The sequence below is a fragment of the Rattus rattus genome, chromosome 16, assembly GCF_011064425.1.
Source record: "Rattus rattus isolate New Zealand chromosome 16, Rrattus_CSIRO_v1, whole genome shotgun sequence".
NCBI classification, from domain to species: Eukaryota; Metazoa; Chordata; class Mammalia; order Rodentia; family Muridae; genus Rattus; species Rattus rattus.
Window position 1 is genome coordinate 1,298,507 of NC_046169.1, and position 18,082 is coordinate 1,316,588.

An 18,082-nucleotide genomic window follows, 5' to 3' on the forward strand; every position below is an offset into this window, starting at 1 on the left:
GTGTGTGTGTGTGTGTGTGTGCGTGCGCATCCATGTGTGTAAGCATGTAGGGGTGGGGAGAGGGTGTGGAAACCAGAGGGTGACCTCTGACGTAATTTCTCAGTGCCATCTGCCTTCTTTTGAGACAGATTAAAACTTGCTGAGAAGGCTGGGCATGGCATGGGCATGATGTCATGGGCCTTTAACCCCAGCACTTGGGATGCAAAGGCAGGCAGATCTCTGTGAGGTCAAGGCCAGACTGCTCTACATAGTGAGTTCCGGGATAGCTAGGGCTATATAAAGAGGCTCTATCTCAAAAAAGAAAGAAAGAAAGAAAGAAAGAAAGAAAGAAAGAAAGAAAGAAAGAAAGAAGAAAGGAAGCAGAACAGGAAGGGGAGGGGAGGAGAAGAGAAAGAAGAGAAGAGAAAGAAGAGAAGAGAAGAGAAAGAAGAGAAGAGAAAGAAGAGAAGAAAAGAAGAGAAGAGAAAAGAAGAGAAAGAAGAGAAGAGAAAGAAAGAAGAGAAGAGAAAGAAGAGAAGAGAAGAGAAAGAAGAGAAGAGAAGAGAAAGAAGAGAAGAGAAAGAAGAGAAGAGAAAGAAGAGAAGAGAAAGAAGAGAAGAGAAAGAAGAGAAGAGAAAGAGGAGAAGAGAAGAGAGAAAGAGGAGAAGAGAAGACCATTGCCAAGTAGGCTAGCCGGCAAGCCCCAGGAGCCTACCCATATCTACCGACCCTCCCCAGCTCTGAGATTATAAACATGTGCCACATGCCCAGGTGGGTTTTACCTGCACCCTCATGGCACTTTATGGATTGAGCCGTCTCCACAGTCCTATGTCCCTTCAGATAAATCTGCCTGGGGCTGGAGAGATGGCTCCATCAGTAAAGCCCTTCTACCTAAGTTTGGATCCCTAGCTCCCAGCATGGTGATACGAGCTTGTAATCCTACCAAGGGGCAGTGGGGAGATAACGAGAGATTCCGGGAGTTCACTGGTCAGCTGGCCTGACCCGTGGGATGAGGTCCAGTGACACTCAGTGAGAGATTTCGTCTCAAAAACTAGAGTGAAGGACAGGTGAAAAGATACAGTGGGTGAAGTCACTTGTCACTGAACCAGACAACCTAAGTTCAGTCCTTCAGCCCAATGGCAGAGGGAGGGAATCAAGTTGTCCTCTGAGCTTCACACGCAAACACACACACACACACACACACACACACACAGATGTGTGCGTGCGCACATGAACACGCACACGTTAATTAAAATTTAAATATAAGGTGGAGAGTGAGGTACTCAGTGGTAACCTCTGTTCTCTGCACACATGTGCCATAAATGCACTGTACACACACACACACACACACACACACACACACACACACACACTCTTTAAAGGTTGGATGGCTGTGGTGAGGTAAAGGGGTAGAGCACAGCTCTCATCCCAGCACTCAGGAGGCAGAGACAGGAAGATCTCTATGGATTTGAGATCAGCCTGGTCTACACAGTGAGTTGCAGACAGCCAAGGCTACCCAGTGAGACACTGTCACAGCAAAAGATTGCAGTTGGGGAAACTCCAGCCTGAACAACATTAATGCAACTGTAGTCTCCTCCCAAGGCCCCATATCTACATTTTGATGGTCAGATTGCCACTCTTTTAATACCGCACCGTGAGGATTTAACTCCTTCCTGAGTTTCAGATAGGACAAACCATAGACACATCTGGTGCTATCCCAGGGTCAAACTGTCTTCTCTAAAATGGGCACGTTCCCATCGAAGACGAATCATAAGACTGGAGAGACTGCACCATCAGAAAATCATCTGCTTTACAAGCACAAGGTTGAGAGTTCGATCCCAGGAGCCCATGTATGAGAAGCCAGGAGTGCTGAGGCGGGCTTGTGATCCCAGCCCTGGCAAGGCAGAGACATGGAGGATCCCTGGGACTCACTGGAAGATCACCCTAGCCTACTTTACAAGTCCAGGTCAGTGAGGAATCTTCACTAAAACAAAATTAGTAGGTTGTGCTTTGAATGAGGCGATCTTCCTGCCTCTACATGCAAACACACACAGGTGCATCTGCTAGTGTGTATGCACGTGTGCATGCACACACACCAGAGACGGAGACACGGAAAGAAGAATCCTATCCATAAATGTCCCAGTGGGCTAGGGCAAGGGGAGCCTGTCCTCTTACGCGGAAGTCCCAACCGGGCTAGAAGAGCCCTACCCGAGGAGGAGCTTGCAGCGAGAGGAAAACAGGTTGGGTCTGCAACCAGGAAAAGCGCGTTTCAGACTTGTGATGGCAGCTGATATCTGGGGAATGTATGCTTGGGGCTATCTAGTCTGTGGTCCCTGAACATGACCAATGGATTTGAGTCCCACAGCCTCAAGAATAACTCTGGGTTCTGTAAAGGGTTACAGTTCGTGACTGAGTAGAGGGGGTCCCTGATGAAGCTGGAATCTGGACCTGGGGGAGGAGGGGTGACACTGGCTGTATGTACCTGGGGTCCACAAGGGCAGTGTGTAACCCAAACTACAAATCCTGTTCCCCCAACAGGAAGGCAACAGCCCTGAGAAAAGGCTAAGATCCAAGTCAGTACCCGTGTCCTGTGAAGAGATCAGCTGTCTGGAACCCGCTTCTGGCTCAGATGTGTGTGCTCCACCTGTACAAGGTAGCCAAGCCTGGGGAAGTCTTTCCGGCATACCAAGTGACTGGGGCAGGGAGGACTCCATGGGTGGAGCCCCAGCTGGGTCACACGGAAGACAGGAGCTGATGGAGGAAGCACAGGGTCACTTGGGCAGAAGGTTGGCGATCCTTTGGGTCCAGAAAGAGTATAACCTCCAATGACTGCCATTGACTCCTCTCTAGGATGCCTCTAACTCTTCTCCTTTTTCCCCTTTTCCTGTGCCTCAGCTTCTTCCTCTCTCCCTCCTTCCTTCCCTCCCTCTCATCTTTCTCCTTCACTCCTTTAAAAAAATTATAATTGTTATTAACGTGTGTAGCGTTAATTTTTAGCTATACTGCTTTGTGCTCCTGACAGGTCTCTCTCTCTCTCTCTCTCTCTCTCTCTCTCTCTCTCTCTCTCTCTCTCACACACACACACACACACACACACACACACAGCAGTTAATTTTAAATATGCCTTGATTAGCTTAAAGGCTGGGCAGTTCTAATCCTCCTCGAAGCTGGCACACATTCCCTTCGGGTACTCTTGGTTTAGCACTCTCTAATTCTGTATTTTATCTTTGTTGCCCTGGCTCCTGCTGGGTGGCCCCCAAGTCTTTGCTGCCCAAGATGCTTCTCAGCAGCCCTTCTGGGGACCTCATACCTTCTCACCTATGTTTTGGATCATTTTCCTTCTGCAGATCTAAATCCCATCTGTCTTGCTCCGAATCATGGTGATTCTCCTTCCTCTCTCCCAGTCCCTAGCTTGTAAAAAGCTAAAGGTCCCACCTTAGTTTACCTGCCTAGCCATTGGCTGTCGGCTCTTTATGGATTGACCAAAAACCAATTGGGGACAAGGACCTTCAGAGTTTGGGCATGAAAATCCCCGATTTTATGGGCCAGGTTAATTCAAAGCATTAGAAGCAACCCCCAACAAATGTGTGTGGCAGTATGTCGGGAGGGGCGTGCACATGTCGTGACACACACGTGGAGGTCAGAGGACAAGAGTTGGGTGTCTCCTTCTACTGTGTGGGTCCGGGAATTGAACTTGTGTCATCATCCTTGGGAGCAAGCACCTGTACTTACTGAGCCATCTTCAACTTCCCTCCAAGTTCCCCTTTCCTCTCTCTGTTTCCCTCTCGGTCTCGGAATCTCTACCAAAGACTACACTTCTGCATTCTCCCTCAAGCAGTCCTCAGACAGATCCAACCTGCTCTCTTGAATGGGTCTGAGCCTCCCTGGTTTTCCTCAGTAAGAAGGTACATTGTGTGTAGCTCCGCGTGTCCCTGGGAGAGCCTTCGAGTTTGCACAGACACACTACCATGACGGTGCAGTCCTGGTCCCAGGCTTCCTGTCTCTCCTCCCCGAGAGACTGCTAGTGTGATGTGCGAAGCTTCTGATCATCCGTGGGCTGGAGGCGGGCGGGTGTCGAGCTGGATCCTTGCTCATTCCTCTGCTCCCCATGCTGGGGACTGCTTCTAGGCCTTGAACCCCCCGTGCTGGAGTGTTTGGAAAAGGACCACGTGGAGCCAGACCATGTGTGAGTGTCTGCCCCACAGCAGGCAGGAGTGCCCTGGGGGACCGGCCCTGGGGAGGTGGGCAAAGAGTCTGCCCCACAGCAGGCAGGAGTGCCCTGGGGGACCGGCTATGGGGAGGTGGGTAAAGAGTCTGCCCCACAGAAGGCAGGAGTGCCCTGGGGGACTGGCTATGGGGAGGTGGGTAAAGAGTCTGCCCCACAGCAGGCAGGAGTGCCCTGGGGGACTGGCTATGGGGAGGTGGGTAAAGAGTCTGCCCCACAGCAGGCAGGAGTGCCAGTAGAGTGGCTTAGAGGGAGGTGGTAGAGGCTGGGGCCGGGGGATGCAACGCTGCTGTTTGTAAGCAACCATGGCTGGGGCCGGGGCTCATTTGATGGATCCCATCCCTGTGACTCCATAAACCAGGCATGTGGTAGTGTCTCCCTGTCATCCTACCACTGAGCGGGTAGAGGTGGGAAGACTGGGAGAGTTCGAGGTCATCCTCAGCTAATTGTGGGTAGGAGGTTGGCCTGAAATACACACGAACTTATCAAAACCAGGTTTGTTTTACGATAGCTAGCCATGCTACCTTAATCTTGCTCAGACGCTCACAAACAACCTTTGCCTAGGAGAAAGACACCCCGGAATCCTCAGGGCACCCAGTTAGAGTGAGCACGGGAGCTTGGGTCTGGCCAAGGAATCGTGGTCCATGTGTTTGTATCCCATCCCTTTCTAGGCTGATAGTGCAACAGGTGCTTCAGGAGCTGAGGCAGTACCACGGGTAAGTGAGATGGGAGCAGGCGTGAAGGAGAGGACAAACGTGACAGGGAAGGGAGAAAGGAGGTGAGGGACAGCTGTCGGCATCTGTAGGAGAGGGCACAGTTACAGGATCTGGTAGGAGGAGGATGGGTGCTTATGGCTGTGACGACACACGCCTTTCACCTCAGCGTTTAGGAGGCTGACAAAGCAAGAAGACTGTGAGTTTAAGGCTAACCTGGGCTATTTGGCGAAACTCTGCCAAAGAAGGAGGGGTAGGAAAAAGGGAAGGAGGCAGAAGTTAAGACTTAAGGTGGTGGGGCTAGGGGAGGAAGAAGACAAGAAGAAGGAGGAGGAAGGGAATGGCGTCGAAGAGGAGGAGACGGAGAAATGAAGAAAGGAAGCCTAATGTTTCCTGAGAGCTGTTAGAAAACCTCCCTCATGAGCTCATGCGGTTTGTCCAAGACACAGTGCTGCTGCCCTCTGCTGGAATGCAGTGATCGCGTCCCTGTATGCAAGCCCACAGTCACCGGTGGGCCCTCAGATAGCTCCCCCACACCCTGGAGAAGCGCCTGTACTCTAAAGCCCTGGCGATGCGCAAATGAAGGATACGGGAAGAGTTGCCTGCAGATCTACATGTCTGTCCCACTCTACCCCTCAGGGCCCGTCAGCGAGCTCGCATGTCCATCAGCCCTGGAGGACCCCACTCCAACCTCACCTGGTTCGAGTTCCTGTCAGAGTAAGCGCAAGCTGCCAGAGGTGGCTATAGTAGGGCCTTTATACAAAGTCCCCTAAGAGCTGACTTCACCCAGAGAACGAAGGCTGAGACAGGGCTGCCTGGGCTGCAGAGCGAGGGCAGGGGAAAGTGAAAGGAAAGGAGAAAGAAAACCAGGGAAGAAGAGATGGGGAACTGGGGGCTAAAGATGGGATCACATTATGGGGAAGCGTATTCCTGGAGCACCTTCCAGAGTTGCCTCAGAATGACCTGAAGCCTTTCCTCACCCACTTCCTACTGTCCAGGAGCGAGGATGGTGTGTACAAGAATGAGAAGACGGACAAGAGCACCAGAGTGAAGCGCAGCCTGAGCTCCCTCCGCAGCAGGGTCACGAGGCAGAAGGAGAAGGTGGGTGAGCGTGGGGACTCCTCTTCCTTCCTTTCCCTGCTCCACGATGTACCCTTGACTCGGGAACCCTGGAATCCAAGCCCGGACTAGAAAAATGGAGGTGGAGGGCATTAAAAAGGACCAGACTCTGCAGGAGATATTCTAAGGCCCATCATTTTCTCAAGCAGGGGAAGAACCCAGCACATCTAAAAGATAAGATTCAGGATGTTCCAGGAAAGCGGGAGTGTGTCAACGGGCACCAGCTGGTGCGAGGAACCTTCTCGGGCCACTCCAGCTGTCCTCTGTGTGGCAAACCTTTGCTGAGCTCAGGTGAGTCCCAGCCCCCTCCGTCCACCCAAAGGGGGTGTCGGCCTTCTTTCATCATTAATGCCCCTCCATCCTCTGGTACATCCTGGCTCCATTTTACTCTCTCCAATGTGAGCAAATCAGAGTAGAACCTGGAGAGACCCAGAGGGACGGGTCAGTCACTGAGGATGGTGACTAAGTTCTATCTCAGCCTTGGCCTTTGTAGAAATCCAGCCGCATCTGGACTCAGGCAGGCAGGGTTTTTATCAGATGTGGTGACAAAATATCTTGTATTTCCTGGCTAAAATCTCAGAAACACATTTTGTCATAGTACTGGGACCTGACTGGCCAAGGTCAAGCTATCCTCAGGTGTTGGGTTTCTCCACGCCCTTCTCCCAGATTCTGGTAGCTCTCCAACCTCGTGACAGCATCATCCTACAATGTTGTTGCGTGCACACTGGAGTCCCAAACTCTCTTTTCTCTCTTTCCTTCCCTTGTATGTGTGCTTGTTCATGTGTGCACTTGAAGGTGCTCATGTATAAATACCAAAGGACAACCTTGGCAGTGTTTTCTTCTGTGCCATTCCATCATGTTTTATGTGTGACTTGTGTGCAGGTACATCCATGCACATGCATGCACATGTGTCCACATGCATGTGGAGGCTAGTGTGCAGGTCTATCTGTGTACATGCATGCACATGTGTCCACATGCATGTGGAGGCTGGAGATTAATTCTGGATGTCTGCCTCTATCACTCTCCACATCTTTTTTTGAGACAAGGTCTTTAGAGAACCTGGTGTTTGCTGATGCAGCAGCCACTTGCAAGCCCTAGGTATCCTCCTCTCTCTGACTCCTGGGATTATAAGCACTGTGTTCTTGTGCCCGACTTATTGTTTATTATTTTCATGTGGGTTCTTTCTCTTTTTCTTTTTTCTAATCTTCTCTCCTCTCCTTCTCCTCCTCCCTTTTCCCTCTACCCCTTGGCCTCCCTTTCTTTCTTTCTTTCTTTCTTTCTTTCTTTCTTTCTTCCTTTCTTTCTTTCTTTTTCATAAAAGGGTCTCCTATACCCCAGGCTACCCTCAAGTTTCAAACTTGCCAAGTAGCCAAAGATGACTGGATCTTCCAGTTCTTCTGGAATTGTAGCCATGTATCATCACTTCCGGTTTATGTGGTGCTGGGGCTGGGACCCAGAGCTTCATGCGTGCTTGATGGGCACTCTGCAAACTCAGCTTCACCTTTGCCCTCCCTTCTGTATGGACTGCCTGCTCTCCCTCCCTTCTGTATGGACTGCCTGCTCTCCCTCCCTTCTGTATGGACTGCCTGCTCTCCCTCCCTTCTGTATGGACTTCCTGCTCTCCCTCCCTTCTGTATGGACTGCCTGCTCTCCCTCCCTTCTGTATAGACTGCCTGCTCTCCCTCCCTTCTGTATGGACTGCCTGCTCTCCCTCCCTTCTGTATGGACTGTCTGCTCTCCCTCCCTTCTGTATGGACTGCCTGCCTCCTCCCTTCTGTATAGACTGTCTGCTCTCCTCCCTTCTGTATGGACTGCCTGCTCTCCCTCCTTCTGTATAGACTGTCTGCTCTCCCTCCCCTTCTGTATGGACTGTCTGCTCTCCCTCCCTTCTGTATGGACTGCCTGCTCTCCCTCCCTTCTGTATGGACTGCCTGCTCTCCCTCCCTTCTGTATGGACTGTCTGCTCTCCCTCTCCCTTCTGTATGGACTGTCTGCTCTCCCTCCCTTCTGTATGGACTGCCTGCTCTCCCTCCCTTCTGTATGGACTGCCTGCTCTCCCTCCCTTCTGTATGGACTGCCTGCTCTCCCTCCCTTCTGTATGGACTGCCTGCTCTCCCTCCCTTCTGTATGGACTGCCTGCTCTCCCTCCCTTCTGTATGGACTGCCTGCTCTCCCTCCCTTCTGTATGGACTGCCTGCTCTCCCTCCCTTCTGTATGGACTGCCTGCTCTCCCTCCCTTCTGTATGGACTGCCTGCTCTCCCTCCCTTCTGTATGGACTGCCTGCTCTCCCTCCCTTCTGTATTGACTGCCTCCTCTCCCTCCCTTCTGTATGGACTGCCTGCTCACCCTCCCTTCTGTATGGACTGCCTGCTCGCCCTCCCTTCTGTATGGACTGCCTGCTCTCCCTCCCTTCTGTATGGACTGCCTGCTCTCCCTCCCTTCTGTATGGACTGCCTGCTCTCCCTCCCTTCTGTATGGACTGCCTGCTCTCCCTCCCTTCTGTATGGACTGCCTGCTCTCCCTCCCTTCTGTATGGACTGCCTGCTCTCCCTCCCTTCTGTATGGACTGTCTGCTCTCCCTCCCTTCTGTATGGACTGCCTGCTCTCCCTCCCTTCTGTATGGACTGCCTGCTCTCCCTCCCTTCTGTATGGACTGCCTGCTCTCCCTCCCTTCTGTATGGACTGCCTGCTCTCCCTCCCTTCTGTATGGACTGCCTGCTCTCCCTCCCTTCTGTATGGACTGCCTGCTCTCCCTCCCTTCTGTATGGACTGTCTGCTCTCTCCCTCCCTTCTGTATGGACTGCCTGCTCCCCTCCCCTTCTGTATGGACTGCCTGCTCCCCTCCTTCTGTGTATGGACTGCCTGCTCTCCCTCCTTCTGTATGGACTGCCTGCTCTCCCTCCCTTCTGTATGGACTGCCTGCTCTCCCTCCCTTCTGTATGGACATGGACTGCCTGCTCTCCCTCCCTTCTGTATGGACTGCCTGCTCTCCTCCCTTCTGTATGGACTGCCTGCTCTCCCTCCCTTCTTGCCTGCTCTCCCTCCCTTCTGTATGGACTGCCTGCTCTCCCTCCCTTCTGTATGGACTGCCTGCTCTCCCTCCTTCTGTATGGACTGCCTGCTCTCCCTCCCTTCTGTATGGACTGCCTGCTCTCCCTCCTTCTTGGACTCCCTCCCTTCTGCTCTGCCTCCCTTCTGTATGGACTGCCTGCTCTCCCTCCCTTCTGTATGGACTGCCTGCTCTCCCTCCCTTCTGTATGGACTGCCTGCTCTCCCTCCCTTCTGTATTGACTGCCTGCTCTCCCTCCCTTCTGTATTGACTGCCTGCTCTCCCTCCCTTCTGTATGGACTGTCTGCTCTCCCTCCCTTCTGTATGGACTGTCTGCTCTCCCTCCCTTCTGTATGGACTGCCTGCTCTCCCTCCCTTCTGTATGGACTGCCCTGCTCTCCCTCCTTCTGTATGGACTGCCTGCTCTCCCCTCCCTTCTGTATGGACTGCTCTCCCTCCCTTCTGCTCTCCCCTCCCTTCTGTATGGACTGCCTGCTCTCCCCTCCCTTCTGTATGGACTGCCTGCTCTCCCCTCCCCTTCTGTATGGACTGCCTGCTCTCCCTCCCTTCTGTATGGACTGTCTGCTCTCCCTCCCTTCTGTATGGACTGCCTGCTCTCCCCTCCCTTCTGTGGACTGCCTGGCCCTCCTTCTGTATGGACTGCCTCCCTCCCTTCTGTATGGGACTGCCTGCTCTCCCTCCCTTCTGTATGGACTGCCTGCTCTCCCCCTTCTGTATGGACTGCCTGCTCTCCTCCCTTCTGTATGGACTGCCTGCTCTCCCTCCCTTCTGTGGACTGTCTGCTCTCCCTCCCTTCTGTGTGGTCTCCCTACTCTCCCTCCCTTCTGTATGGACTGCCTGCTCTCCCTCCCTTCTGTATGGTCTGCCTGCTCTCCCTCCCTTCTGTATGGACTGCCTGCTCTCCCTCCCTTCTGTATGGACTGCCTGCTCTCCCTCCCTTCTGTATGGACTGCCTGCTCTCCCTCCCTTCTGTATGGACTGCCTGCTCTCCCTCCCTTCTGTATGGACTGCCTGCTCTCCCTCCCTTCTGTATGGACTGCCTGCTCTCCCTCCCTTCTGTATGGACTGCCTGCTCTCCCTCCTCTCGGCATGGACTGCCTGCTCTCCCTCCTTCTGGACTCCCTCCCTCCCTTCTGTATGGACTGCCTGCTCTCCCTCCCTTCTGTATGGACTGCCTGCTCGCCCCCCTTCTGTATGGACTGCCTGCTCTCCCTCCCTTCTGTATGGACTGCCTGCTCTCCCTCCCTTCTGTATGGACTGCCTGCTCTCCCTCCCTTCTGTATGGACTGCCTGCTCTCCCTCCCTTCTGTATGGACTGCCTGCTCTCCCTCCCTTCTGTATGGACTGCCTGCTCTCCCTCCCTTCTGTATAGACTGCCTGCTCTCCCTCCCTTCTGTATGGACTGCCTGCTCTCCCTCCCTTCTGTATGGACTGCCTGCTCTCCCTCCCTTCTGTATGGACTGCCTGCTCTCCCTCCCTTCTGTATGGACTGCCTGCTCTCCCTCCCTTCTGTATGGACTGCCTGCTCTCCCTCCCTTCTGTATGGACTGCCTGCTCTCCCTCCCTTCTGTATGGACTGCCTGCTCTCCCTCCCTTCTGTATGGACTGCCTGCTCTCCCTCCCTTCTGTATGGACTGCCTGCTCTCCCTCCCTTCTGTATGGACTGCCTGCTCTCCCTCCCTTCTGTATGGACTGCCTGCTCTCCCTCCCTTCTGTATGGACTGCCTGCTCTCCCTCCCTTCTGTATGGACTGCCTGCTTGTAGCGTTCAGGTACAGCTGAGTGGACAGCACGTGGTCTGCAGGGCCGCAGCTGTTTTCTGACGGGTTCTTTAAAGGCACATATGGGCTCAACCCTGAGATGCAGATGATCCAGCAGTGAGCAAGGCAGACTGTTGGGTGCGACCTACCAGAGCTAGCTGATCAATAACTCCTAAGGAGTATATCCTGGAAGGATAACAGTCCCTACAACCTGTCATTTCCTGCCTGCCACCCTGTGATCTGGAAGACTTTATGAAGATAACAGAAGGGGAGAGGGTGGGTAGGGGGAGGCAGCCTGGCTGTACTGAGTGTTTCCATTGCCCCAAACACCCAACTACTTGAAGAGCATCCTCGACTTTCTCTTTGCAGCTTGAAGACATATTCCCTGGGGGCAGGCACACTTGCCAAAGCTCACGTATGAAAGAAAGGTGGAGGATTTCTTCCTCCCTCAGTTCTCTCCCTGCGCCATGTTTGGGAATCAGATTGTCAGCAGCAAGCACCCTTACTCGCTGAGCCATCTTGCTGCCCCAAGGATTTTGGTTTTGTTGTTTTGGAGACAGAATCTCAGGTAGCCCAGGCTGCCCTCAAACTGACTATGTAACCAAGAATGCTTTAAGCTTCCACTTCTCCAGCTTCCTAGAAATGAGATTGCAGGTGTGCCCGAGGGTGGAAACCCAAGGCCTCTCAAACACCAGACAAACACTCTTAAACATCTCAGCCCTCCAAAAATTTTAAATGTTTCTCTCTCTTTGAGGAAGGGGTTGTTTTGTTTTACATTGCTTTTTTTCTTTTCTTTTCTTTTTTTCGGAGCTGGGGACCGAACCCAGGGCCTTGTGCTCGCTAAGCAAGCGTTCTACCGCTGAGCTAAATCCCCAACCCTTTATATTGCTTTTTTAAAAGCAGAGCCTTGCTCTATCACAGAGGCTGTTTCTAAACTCCCGGGCTCACGTGATTCTTCTGCTTCATCCATTTGAATAGCTAGGACTACCTGTGTGTGCCCCTTTGCCAAGCCAGAAGTTATCTTAAGCTAGAGAGAAAGCTAAGTGGTCAAAAGCACTTGATGCTCTCACAGAGAACCCATGATAGGTTCCCAGCACCCATACGATGAATGGTTCATAATCACCCATAATCCCAGTTCCAAAGAATCAAACACCTTCTTATGGCCTCCTCGAGCATCAGGGGCACATATGGTGCACATGCATACATATAGGGAAACACACACAAGAAATAAAAAAAATAAATAAACATTAAGAAGAAAGGTTTTGCTTAGTCAGGATTCAAACTTAGAATTGAGGTCATTTTGTTTCATCCCATTGTTTAATTTTTCTACTTTACTTATGTTTTGTTATTTACTTTTCAATACTTTATTTACTTATTCTATTTTATGCACATGGGTGCCTACATGTATGTTTCTGCCCCGCCTCCCAAGCGCCAGGATGGTAATTTGTGCAGTGCAGGGGAGCTGGGCAAGCACACTGATTACAAGACATTCTCAGCTAAGGTCACGTATCACCAGCAACGCTACCTTTCCAGCCTTGACACCCCCTCCTATGTTGGGGGTTGGAGAACACTTGTATGTCATGGCGTAAGTGTGTATGGAGGTCAAGGAACAACTTTGTGGTAACTAATCTCGCCGCATAAGATGTGGGTTCCTCTTATCAACTGAGGGCATCAAGCTGGTAGCAAGCACTTTAACCTACTGAGAGGTTTCATCGCCATCCCACCTCCAATAGGGTCTTTAATATGCTTCCCGACCGTCAACAGCTTGTCTGCAGGTATCTGATGCTTCCTCAGTGGGAGTGTCTGGGGTATGTTTGCGTGTGTGCGTGTGTGTATACGTGCCTGTATGTGTGCCGGCACATGTGTGTATGAGTGTGCATAACTATGTACACATGCATGTAGAGGGCCGAGGTTGTTATAAGGACGGGCTCAGCCAAGTGCAAAGTCCCAAAGTCCCAGGTGCAAGAGGAACTACCTCTGGACGAGGCCCTGCCCCCTTCCGGGCCCCGCCCCCTCTGGGGACGGCCTACACATGCGCAGCTTGGTCTCGCACTGCACACCGCTTCCGGCTCCTTGGAGGCCGGGCGGAGGCTGCGAGAGCGACCCGGGAGCCAGCAGGGCGGAGAGCGGCCTGTGAGGGACCCCGCGGAGGTGAGGGGGCCGCGGCGAATTTCGTGGCGCAGGGGCCGGGGTCGCGGACTCTTTGGAAACTTCCTAGTACATAGCATACCTCCAATGGTGCCTCAGGGCTGTGCACGCCTCCCTTACAGGTGACCTCTTCCATACAAGTGGGGCTCCAAGTGGAGAATGTGGGGGTGCAGTGATGCAGACCATACCCAGTCACCCTGTCCCTGCGCCGTGGACGCTGTAGTCGCCTTTCCTGGAAAGGAGAGAGAAAAGCCACTCAACTGCATGCAGGCTTTTGCTCCTGGCTTGGGGACACCAGGGCCAGGGTCAAGGGTGGAGTGTCCCCCACAGCAACCTCTTGCACCACTTTAGGCCCTCGGGAAATCTTGACACCCTTGCCTGCGAGCGTTTGGGTGCAACACCGTGCAAACTGGGTGTGAGTTTCGTTTTTTGCTTTCTGGATTCCTTCTAGGCGGAGAATCAAGCAGGTGCGATACAACTTTGATTGCTCCCAGGCAAATTGAGCGTTTTTGTTGTTGCTGTCCTCGCCTTATCTTCTTTTTTAAAAAGTTACCTGTAGCTTGGCCAAGGGGAGGAAAGTTTCCGGGAGTTTTTCACCCTCCGTCTTTGCTCGCGGCATTGGGACCCGGAGCTGACGTTCAAGACCCCTTTCCATTTCTTGCTGGTAGCGTGCACACGGCTTGATGAGTGTGGGCGATTTGAAGATTGAAGGGGTTGGGTTTTGGCTTTTGGTTTGGGGGGTTTTGTTTTGTTTTGTTTCGCAGGTGCGTGGATGAATGCTTAGCCTTTGAAGTGGGAGGAGAGAAATCTCGAGTGTCACATCAGACCTGAGCTTCTGGTCCCAATTCTATCGTATGGGTCGCGTAACATCACCAAGACTCAGTCTCCCCCCTTGTCAAAATGAGAGTAAGAACTTGATGTGGGTTCGGTGAGGTGACACTCGAAAGGGATGTAGTAGAATGTCTGGCATATGGTCGGTGCTCAGAGTTACATAACCTGCGAATATGGACCTGCTTCGAGACGGCGAGGATTGTTGTGTGTGAGTGAAGTGCAGAGTGGGCGGGGGGGCAGAGAGCACTCTGTGGGTAGCTTCGTACCCGAACGTGAGTTCTGGGATTCGAACTCAGTCTTGTACTGCAAGTACTTTTGTCCACTGAGCCATCTCTGACCTCCCAGCCTAGATTGGTGGTGTGAGTCTAGGAGACTTGGATGTCCTCCTGGGTCGGAATTTAGACTTGTCCCTGTTTGTTACTCCTGTCAGTCCTCAAGCTCTTCTGGAGGGGAGAACAATGGCTTCCTTTTAAAAAAAAATGATCTTGGTAAAATTTTTTGTTTTATATCAGTTGTTTTTGTTTATTTTCTCGAACCCAGTTCCTTGCACATACTCAGAAAACTTTATGGCCAAGCGACCATATTTCAGTTATTTATTATTTTCTGGCAGTCAAATGGCCACATTGTGATCCCGTCTTTCTATCCCGTCTTTCTACCTTTCAAAAAACCGGCACAGCTAGAGTCCTAGGCTGGCCTTGAACCCCTCCTCCACATCTCAAGGGCTGGGCCCCTTATTCAATGTCGCAGGTTAGAGAAATCCCGGGGTTCTGTGATTTCTTTCTCGAGTTCCACGGTGAATGGTGAATGGCCCAGGACTTTCTCTACTGAAGTGGCCCCCGGCACTTTGTTGCATAGCTGGGTGTAATTTGCATTCTTGTTGCACAGGAGCAATTTGGCCACTTGCACTGCTTACCACCCCAGGCACCCCGGCTGTGGTAAGCAGCTGAGGCTCCCGGTGTTTATCTACTGCAAGTTTAACATAGTTCTGATCTTGTATCGAGGTCTCCTTCATTTCTCCCTTCCTGGGGCATGTTTCCATTTCTTTCCGGGGCATGTTTCCATTTCTTTCCGCTCCGTTTGTGACTTTGAAGCAATTTTCACCTCCAGCTGCTTTAAATTCTTTAAGGCCGCAAACACTGTCTAAAACCCAGCCCCTCTTGTGTCTGTCTGTCTGTTCTTTCCTTCTTTCTTTCTTTCTCTCTTTCTTCCTTCCTTCCTTCCCTCCCTCCTTCCTTCCTTCCTTCCTTCCTTCCTTCCTTCCTTCCTTTCTTCCTTTCGTTCTTCCTTTCTTTACTTCTTTCTTGTTAAGCAAACACTTTCCCTGCTGGAAGGGAAGGGGAGCTGGCTACCTTGTGGAAAACCCTCTCACCAGGTGCCAGACCGTTCAGGGTTAGCTCTGGAGGGACCTGAAGGAATTTATATTTAGGGGAGGAATGTGGCTTGTTGAGGGAGGAAAACTTTAAAACAGTGTCCTCCCTGAGAGGGTGGTGCTGGTCAGTCCCTGCAGCTGTCTGTCTTTCTGTCACTGTTTCCTTCTCATACAAGTCAAGTTGTAAGTGAACGGAATTCAGCTGGTTTCTCTGCTTTTGAGAGTAAACGGAGTCATCCCTTCAATTAAGTATAAAAGGTGGCTAGACTCCTTTGGTGGCTTTCCTGAGTGCGCAAAGCTTCACGTAAGGCAGGGTGTGGTGGTGCAAGCCTGTGACATACCACTCAAATGGTGGAGGCTAGATGATCAGGAGGAGCTCAAGGGCTTCCTTGGTGCCAGCAAGTTTGAGGCAATCCTGGGCTACATGAGACCCAGCCTAAAAAATAAAGGAACAAACAAACAAAAACTCGGTGTACTGATAGTAGATATACTGACTTGCATCATATCTTGAAAAAGAAAAAGGAGTGTTCTAAAGGTTCCCACAGAACACATTTAAGAAAACTGTAATGGCTACGTTTTCAATATGTCAGTTTGGTTAGGGTCAAATGTCCACTTCTGTTACTCTTTTAAGATTTATTTATTATGTATACAGCATTCTGCCTGCGTGTATGCCTGTGCGTCAGAAGAGAGCACCAGATCTCACTACAAATGGTTGTGAGCCACCATGTGGTTGCTGGGAATTGAACTCGGGACCTCTGGAAGAGCGGTCAGTGCTCTTAACCTCTGAGCCATCTCTCCAGCCCTCTGTTACTATTTTAATGTGACAGTTTCATTGGGATACGAGTCATATGCCATAAAATTACCTTAAACCGTGTACCGCTCAGTGATTTTTATCATTCTGCAGATGTGGAGCAAAACCACTGAGCCCCGCTGGGTGTCTGCGGCAAGGGTGCTGCGTGTGTGGTACTCGCAGCAGTGGATATCCAGTGGATATACTGGGTCACCATGAGCTTCCTTATGCAATCCAGGGAAGTGTTAACTGAAGTTTGGGAGGCAGGGACTTGTGAGCATGGCTCTGTTCTGCCGTGGTTACCTGACAAGTATAGGCTGCGTGTTCTGTCCTCTTATCCTTCCAGCCAGAGGAGAAAGGAGAAGGGCAGGGTGGAAGGTGGAGAGAGCCTTCTGGTAGAAGTTTAGAATGGGGCAGCTAGCTTTGAAAAAACTGATCCTGACAGTCCTGAGGTTAAACCTGGGACTAAGGGTCTAACCCAGAGAAAGGAGTACAGATCTCTGTCAACATGTTTGGGGAGGCTGCGCGAATGGCTGGGTGGGTAAGGGTACTTGTGTAAGCGTGAGAACCCGAGAGAAGGGACTGAGTACCAGCCCTCACATTTTAAAAACAGGAAAAGCAGAAGCCAGGAGTGTCCGTGCATCCCCTGAGTTCTAGGCCAGCTGGGTCTGTAAGGTGGATCTGAGGTCTACATGAAGAGGGCTACGTATGAGACTCTGTACCAGAAAGACGCTATGTACACACGGACCTCTTCACCGCAGTGCTGTGGGGGAGATGGAGGTGGGACCTGGGCTTGGTGCTGCAGGTGAAGCCCCAGGTTTAGTAAAAGACTCTGACTCAGGGAGTAGTGTCAGGGTAGGACACGCATCCTCTAGCTCCCACACACGCGAGCACAGGTGCCTGCACACACACACACAGGTGTGCACACACACATACACATACTTCTGGAGGCAGCCCTTGATTTCCAGTGGGATCCCATCCTGATAAACCGATCAGAAGATGGCGGTGCATTTATGTAAGGCTGGGCCTACTCCTCACGAATGCGTGTGAAGATGTAGATACTTTGCTTCTATTGTTAAATGTGGATTGCCTAGGTGGGAGTTAAGACAGGGAAACTGGAAAGGGGCCCATGAGGCGGGAGAGATGATAACAGGACATGCAAGATACTGAAAGGGCAAGGGGACACTGGGGAAGGCGGGGAGGGGATTGACCAGAATTCAGTATGAAAATGTCATGAGGAAAACTGTTACTTTGTGAGCTGTTTTTTTAAAAGGCTTTTAACTTCATGTATATATGGTGCATATGTGGTGTATATATGGTGTATGAGCATGTGTGAAGGGTCAGCAGATGACAGGGAGGGACAACTTGAGGAAACTGGTTCTCTCCTGGGAACTGAAGTCTGGCTGCCAGGTTTGACAGCAGGTGCCTTACCTCTGAGCCATCCCTCCAGCCCTAGGGGTACCATTCCAACTACTTGAGAAGCTGAGACAGGAGGATCATAAATTCAAGGCCGTCCTAGGCCACAGGGTAGGTTTGAGGTCACCTTGGGCAACCTAGTAAGACCGACTCAAAAAGTAAATGTAGGGGGGTTGGGGATTTAGCTCAGTGGTAGAGCGCTTGCCTAGGAAGCTCAAGGCCCTGGGTTTGGTCCCAGCTCGAAAAAAAAGAACCAAAAAAAAAAAAAAAAGAGTAAATGTAGGGCGGCTGGAGTTGAGGGTCACTGCTACAGTGCCTGCCATACGGTCACGAGGGCCCAGAAATCCTAGTGCCACCTAAAGAAAAAATGCACAGTAACACAAGCTAGCAGCGTGCTATAGCTTCTTCTTCAAGTTGTGTGTGTGTGTGTGTGTGTGTGTGTGAGAGAGAGAGAGAGAGAGAGAGAGAGAGAGGTGGGAAGGATGTGTCTGCTATGGCTCTCAGGTAGAGGAGGTCAGAGGACAACTTTGGAGTCAGATATCTCTATCATGAAGGTCCCAGGAATCAAAGTAAGGAAACCAGGTTTGTGCAGTTTTATTTACCAAACCATCTCATCGGCCTCATCTCACACACACACACACACACACACACTCACTCACACA

At 51.5% G+C, this 18,082-nt stretch overlaps 2 protein-coding genes across 3 annotated transcripts in view; both read left to right on the forward strand.

The window, feature by feature from the left end:
- LOC116885839 (rho guanine nucleotide exchange factor 18-like) overlaps positions 1-7,134 on the forward strand; it is a 33,335-nt gene extending 26,201 nt beyond the window's left edge. Inside the window, exons 5-12 of the mRNA XM_032887178.1 lie at positions 2,518-2,632; positions 4,108-4,165; positions 4,876-4,920; positions 5,557-5,634; positions 5,916-6,018; positions 6,186-6,327; positions 6,635-6,912; positions 6,970-7,134. Of these exons, the coding sequence (XP_032743069.1) occupies positions 2,518-2,632; positions 4,108-4,165; positions 4,876-4,920; positions 5,557-5,634; positions 5,916-6,018; positions 6,186-6,327; positions 6,635-6,912; positions 6,970-7,134 (984 nt within the window). The remainder of the gene's footprint in view (positions 1-2,517; positions 2,633-4,107; positions 4,166-4,875; positions 4,921-5,556; positions 5,635-5,915; positions 6,019-6,185; positions 6,328-6,634; positions 6,913-6,969) is intronic.
- A 5,796-nt stretch (positions 7,135-12,930) lies between these two features.
- Positions 12,931-18,082, forward strand: part of LOC116885214 (rho guanine nucleotide exchange factor 18) — a 61,600-nt gene continuing 56,448 nt past the window's right edge. For both annotated transcript variants that reach the window (XM_032886445.1, XM_032886447.1), the window contains exon 1: positions 12,931-13,017. The gene's annotated coding sequence lies outside the window, so the exon portion shown is untranslated. The remainder of the gene's footprint in view (positions 13,018-18,082) is intronic.